The 6,306-nt window shown below is 45.7% G+C and overlaps 1 protein-coding gene across 2 annotated transcripts in view; it reads right to left on the bottom strand.

Moving 5' to 3' along the window:
* The window catches only part of KCNT1 (potassium sodium-activated channel subfamily T member 1), a 97,025-nt gene that overhangs the window by 33,473 nt on the left and 57,246 nt on the right, over nt 1-6,306 (bottom strand). For both annotated transcript variants that reach the window (XM_004388655.1, XM_004388654.1), the window contains 3 exons: nt 1,070-1,126; nt 383-431; nt 2-57 (listed from right to left, as the gene is read on the bottom strand). In XM_004388655.1, the coding sequence (XP_004388712.1) occupies nt 2-57; nt 383-431; nt 1,070-1,126 (162 nt within the window). The remainder of the gene's footprint in view (nt 1; nt 58-382; nt 432-1,069; nt 1,127-6,306) is intronic.

Consider the following 6,306-nt stretch of genomic DNA (forward strand, 5'->3'; position numbering starts at 1 on the left):
GTAGCTGAGGTACATGAGCAGCATGGTCTCCAGGAAGCTGATCATGGCCACGATGACCTGAAGACAGGAAAGAGTCGTCGTCTTCATGTGGGTGGGGGCGGGGCAGGGTCTCAGCAGGCGGTGGGGGGTGTGTGTGTGTGAGGGTGTGTGTCTGGCCCTTGCTCCAGCATCAGCACTTGGCCTGAGGTGGCCAAGACCTGGAGCTGAGCCACCCGGGGCCGAGCCCTGACGCGAACCCCGGGACCTCCACTCCTCAAGGGTGCCAAGGCCAGGCCTGCTCTAGGCCCTGGGGATGTGGAGATTGATTGTAGATCAACACAGGACACCCGCCCTGTGACTCCAGGGAGACAGAACTCGCTGCAGCCCGGCCGCCCTCACTCACCTGGGCGGCCCACAGAGCCATCTTCCTGTCCACCCACAGGATGGGGGCCCTGGGGGAGGAGCAGAGGGGTGAGCTGGACCTCGGGGCGCCCTGGTCCTTCGTAAAAAGTATTATGAACTGAACTTCGGTTAAGGATAATGGACAAAATCTGGGAATGGTGATGTTTGAACATGATGAACATATTTAACTTCACTGAACTGTACGTGTGAAGAATGTAGAAATGGCAAATATTTTGTTACCTATATGTTTACCACAATAAAAAAAATGCAAAAAAAGAAAAAGAAAATATTATGATCCAGAAAAGTGCCTGAATTCATGGGACTGGCTTCCTCCCGCATCTTCCCTCCCCACCCACAGCCTGCGAGGCTGAAGCCACACGGCTCTGCTCAGGAAGGTGACTGCCAGGCCAAGCAGCTTGGAGTGACCAACTTGTGGGCTGACAATTGCTATAATTCTTTTAGTTGCTCCCTCGGGGCCCTCAAGGTTGCATGCAGAAGGGGACAGCCCTAGCCAGGGCTGACCATTCACAGCCACCATCCAGGGGCACAGCTGAACATGTCCTCAGGGAGGTCAGGGGTGCAGGCATGACCCCTTGCCCTGGGGGTGTACAGGCTGGGGCTGGGGATCCATTCCTGATGAACTGCGAGGTGTAAACTCCTGCCCACCCACCGCACCCAGCGAACTCACCAATAGAACTCGGAGGACGATCCATTGAAGGTGTAGATTTGCTTGGGACAGCCCCAGCTGTGAAGAGACAGAGGGGCTGGCACTGCCACTCTGGGAGGGATGCTGCCAGGGGTGTCAGTGCTGAGGAGGGTGGGAGGGGACATCACTTGCCCAACCAGGGCCAACCCTGCATCTCTGATGGGTGTCTGTGCTCTAACACTGCTGCAGAGGCAGCCTGCATCCACCCTGCAGAGACCCCTGCAGGGAAGGTCCCTGAGTGAGGAGCGGTGGGGTGTGGGGCTCTGCTCCACTGGCAGGCAGAAGGATGAGCACACACCCAAGTCTGGGGGATCTGGAGTCCGACAGCGGGAGGCAGGTGGTCAAGCAGGAGCTGGGGAGCGCTGCCCTATGAGGACAGGCCCCAGGGAAGGGCTGAGCGCCACAGCCAGAGACAGACATGGAGAAACACAGGGCCTCCTGCAAGGCCAGGGGATGCCTCAAACAAGGCTGGACAAAGTGCATGGGGCAGGGAGAGAGAGAGTCGAGCTCCTGCCCCTTTGGCACCAACTTGAAGAGTCACATCACTAAGTCACTCTCAAGGACAAACCTCTCCAAGCCACTAGGAAGCCTGGCTGAGGATAAGGAGACAGGGGCACAGACAACATGCCGATGACAGTATCAGACTGTAACCCACACCAGGGTCGCTGACCAGGGAGACCCCCCCGCTCACAGCCCCACAGGGATGGGCAGCTTCCTCCTCCCTTTTCTTTCGACCAGTGAACTTCCCCCTGAGCCTTATTGGGACTGTAACTGCAACCTGATGCCCAAAAGGCATGGCTGGTCATCTTCCTATCCTTCCATTCATGTACCCATTCATTCATCCATTCTTCTACCCATTTGATCATCTGTTCATTCATCCATCCATCCATCCATCCGTTCATCCATCCATCCATCTGTCCATTCAACCACCCATTCATCCATTTCACCATCCACCTATCTTTCCTTCCATCCATCCGTCCACCTGCTACCCACCCATCTATCCATTTATCTTCCTACCAATCCTCCTCTCATCCAACACGCATCTGCATATCCATCCTCCCTCTCATTCATCCATCCAGTCAAGAGTGTTCTAAGCAATGAACGATCTGAAAATGAAATTAAGAAAACTATTCATTTTACAATAACATCTAAAATAATAAAAGACATAGGAATAAATTTAATCAAGGAGGTGAAAGACCATTACACTACAAACTATAAAACATTGCTAAAAGAAAACCAAACCAACCAAACCCATTGCCACTGAGTTGATTCCAACTCATAGTGACCCTGTAGGACAGAGTAGAACTGCCCCCATAGGGTTTCCAAGGCTGTAATCTTTACGAAGACTGCCGCAACTTTCTTCTACGGAATGGCTATTGGGTTTGAACTGCCAACCTTTCAGTTAGCAGCTGAGCACTTTAACCACTGTGCCACCAGATTTCCTTGAAAGAAACTAAAGGAGATTTAAATAAGTGAAAAGGCATCCCAGGTTCATGGATTGGAAGACAATTCTACCCAAAGTAACCTACAGATACAATGAAATTTTTTATTAAAATGAAAATTCCAACAGCTTTTTTTTTTTTGTTGCAGAAATGGAAAAGCTGATCCTCAAATTTATATGCAGTTGCAAGGGGCCCAAAGTAGACAAAACAGTCTTGGTGGGGGAATAGTAAGAGGACTCATACTCCTGAATTCAAAATGTATTACAAAGCTAAAGTAATCAAAACAGTATGGTACTGGTATAAGGATAGACATAGAGACCAATGGAATAGAATTGAAAATCCAGAAATAAACCCATACATTTATGATCAACTGATTTTTGATAAGGGTGCCGAAATACATACAACGGGGAAAGAACAGTCTCTTCAACAAATCGTGCTGGGACAACTGGATCTCCACACGCAAAAGAATGAAGTTGGACCCTAGCTCACACAACGCACAAAAACTAATCAAAAATGAATCAATGACCTAACTCTAAGAAAAGAAAAAACCATATAACTCTTAAAAGAAAACATACGGGTAAAGTTTCAGGACCTTCTTTGAGTCAATGGATTCTTAGATATGACACCAAAATCATGAGCAACAAGATTAAAAATAGACAAACCAGACTTACTCAAAATTGAAAACTTTTGGCATCAAGAGACATTACCAAGTAAGTGACAAGACAACCTACAGAACTGGAGAAAATATTTTGAAACCACATATCAGATAAGGTTTAATATACAGAATATATGAAGAATTATTAAAAGTCAACAACAAAAAGACTAACAACCCAATTAAAAAATGAGCAAAAGACTTGAATAGACATTTATCCATAGAAGATATACAAATGACCAATAAGCACCTGAAAAGATGCTCAACATCGTTAGTCATTAAAAACAAAACAAAACGAAACCTGTTGTCACTGAGTCGATTCTAACTCATAGCGATCCTATAGGACAGAGCTGAACTGCCCATAAGGTTTCCAAGGATCGGCTGGTGGATTCAAACTGTTGACCTTTTAGTTAGCAGCTAAGCTCTTATAGAGAAATGTAAATCAAAAGCACAATGAGATACTACTTTACATCACTCGGTTGGCTATTATAAAGAAAAGAAAAGAAAAATAACAAGTATTGGCGAGGATGTGGAGAGATTGGAACACTCATACCTTGCTGGTGGGAATGTAGAATGGTGCAGGTGCTGTGGAAAACAGTTTGGCAATTTTTCAAAAATTTAAACAGAATTGTGACCCAGCAATTCCACTCCTGGGTGTGTCCCTAAAAAACTTGAACGCGGGGACTCAAACAGATACTTGTACACCGATGTTCAGTATTCACACTAGCCAAAGGGTGGAAACAATCCAAGTGCCCACCAATGGATGAATGGATAAATAAAATGTGGCATATATGTACAATGAAACATTATCCAGCCATAAAAAGAAATGAAATTCTGATACACGCTACAACACGGATGAACCTTGAAAACACGCTGAGTGAAATAAGCCAGACCCAAAAGGACAAATATTTAATGATCCCACTTACGTGAAATATCGAGAATAGGTAAATCCATGGATAGAAAAAGGTCAGTGCTTATCAGGGGGTGGGGGGCGAGGGCAATGGGGAGACAAAAAAATGTTCAAAGTACCACTGTTTGTTTTGGTCAAAGACTGGAAACAACTCAAGCATCTATATATAATAGAATAGTGAGGTGGGGTGCAGAACTCAAATTCTAGTAAGAAGACCAGACTTAACGGTCTGACTGAGACTGGAGGTACCCCGGAAAGCACGGTCCCCGGATTCTCTATCAGCCCAGAACTAAAACAATTTCCAAGGCCAACTCTTCAGACAGAGATTGGACTGGACTGTGGGACATAAAGTGATACTCGTGAGGAGTGTGCCTCTTAGCTCAAGTAGATACAAGAGACTAAATGGGCAGCTTCTGTCCGGAGGTGAGACGGGAAGGCAGAGACGGTTAGGAGCTGGATGAATGGACATGGGAAATCAGGGGTGGAAAGGAGGAGTGTGCTGTCACAGTATGGGGCGAGCAATTAGAGTCACATTAACAATGTATGTATAAATTTTTGTATGGGAAAAAATAATAATAAAAAAAAAAAACTTCCAGAAAGGGGAAACAATTGCCCTGAGATAATCTTGATTATCCCCTGAAGTCCTATTAAAACCAAACAGCAGTTTAGCCTAACTAGTAAAAAATGTCTGCCTTGAGCATTGCGCTCTTTGAAGATCTATTTATATGGGATCAATTTGACAATAGCGACTTGAAAGATCAGATAGGAACCTTAAGGGGCAGTGAGTTTATGGTAATGGAGGAGGAACAACTCAGAAAAGGAGGGTGAGAATTGGTGCACAACTCCAAGAATGTCATCAATGTCACTAAATTGTACATGCAGAAGTTGTTGAATTGGTGTATGTTCTGTGTATGTTCTTAAGAACAAATAAATAAATAAAATTATTAAAAAAAATAGTGAGAGGAATTGAGAGACAATCATACAATGGAGTCCTATAGCAAAGGGAATTTGAATGACATCCACATGCAACCACACTGATGATGTTTATGAATGAACATTTAAGCTAAATATGCGAGAAACAAAATGATCCCTACTGTATGGTTCATTTATATGAAGTTCTAAAGCAACTGTCTTGTTTAAGAATACTACACAGGTGTTATGTTTATCTGCAAAGGCGGGATGAAAGACAACCCCAAATGTCAGTGTAGTGATTTCCCATGGAGGAAAGAGTTGAACAGGATGGGAAACCAATAGGGGGCTCTGAGAAAAAAAGTTCTTTAAAAATCACAGAAGGGTCTTCCAGCAAAATGGCACTTTAGGCAGAAGCACCACGCCGTCCCTCCAAAGCAAAGATCCGAAAAACTAAGCCAAACAGAGAAAACAGCAATCCTGAAACCCTAAAACATCAAATGAAGGGATAAAGAACTCAGCCAAGCACCAAATGGAGTGAGAAAACTGACAGAGAACAGAGAGCGAGGACAGGTTCATACACAGGTCTCCTAGCAGCTAACACAGCGTGGATCCGCCACCTTGGACTCCTATCAGAGACCAGCAAATGGGGGTACGAGAAAGCAGCTTCATGGAGCTTCCAGAGGGAGACAAAAGAACCGGTAATTTGCAATATATGCTTTCCCACCCCCCACTCTTCTTCACCCCTACTCAGCCTCCTCTGCTGGCCACAGTCTCTTGCCTGGGAAGCACTGGCTGCTTGGATTCCCCCCGCCCACACTGGCCAGCTCCCTGAGTGCCATTTGTTGGCTGCTGGTGTTGCTTTTTCCCTCTTCTTTTGATTTCTTCCTTACCTCTCACCACCTCCCCCTCCTTTCGCTCAAATACCTGGCTCCATGCGCCATCTTTGCTTCTTCCTGAGGGGCTGCGGAGCTCCGTTTGAGTGTGGAACTGCTTCCCTGTCTGGGCTGCCACGCTGGTGGGATCCTGGGGCTTTTGTTCATTTGTTGGTTTTGAATTGTTTCTTTGTTTTCTTCTCCTTTTCTCGAGCTGGGAGCCCGTTCTGGCTGGGCAGTGCTGCGCGGCTTGGGACCTATCCCCTCGGCTTGAGCAGATGCACAGAGGGATCCCTGAGGGCATTTGTTTTTTCATGGTTTTTTTTTTTCTGTTTTTTTGGGGGCGTTTCTAGTTCTTTTTTTTTTTTAAATTTGTTTTGTTTTCTTTTCCCTCTTTTTCCCTTTTTGTCTTTCTTCATTACTCAGTTTCT

Source organism: Trichechus manatus, unplaced genomic scaffold, assembly GCF_000243295.1.
Source record: "Trichechus manatus latirostris isolate Lorelei unplaced genomic scaffold, TriManLat1.0 scaffold00214, whole genome shotgun sequence".
NCBI classification, from domain to species: domain Eukaryota; kingdom Metazoa; phylum Chordata; class Mammalia; order Sirenia; family Trichechidae; genus Trichechus; species Trichechus manatus.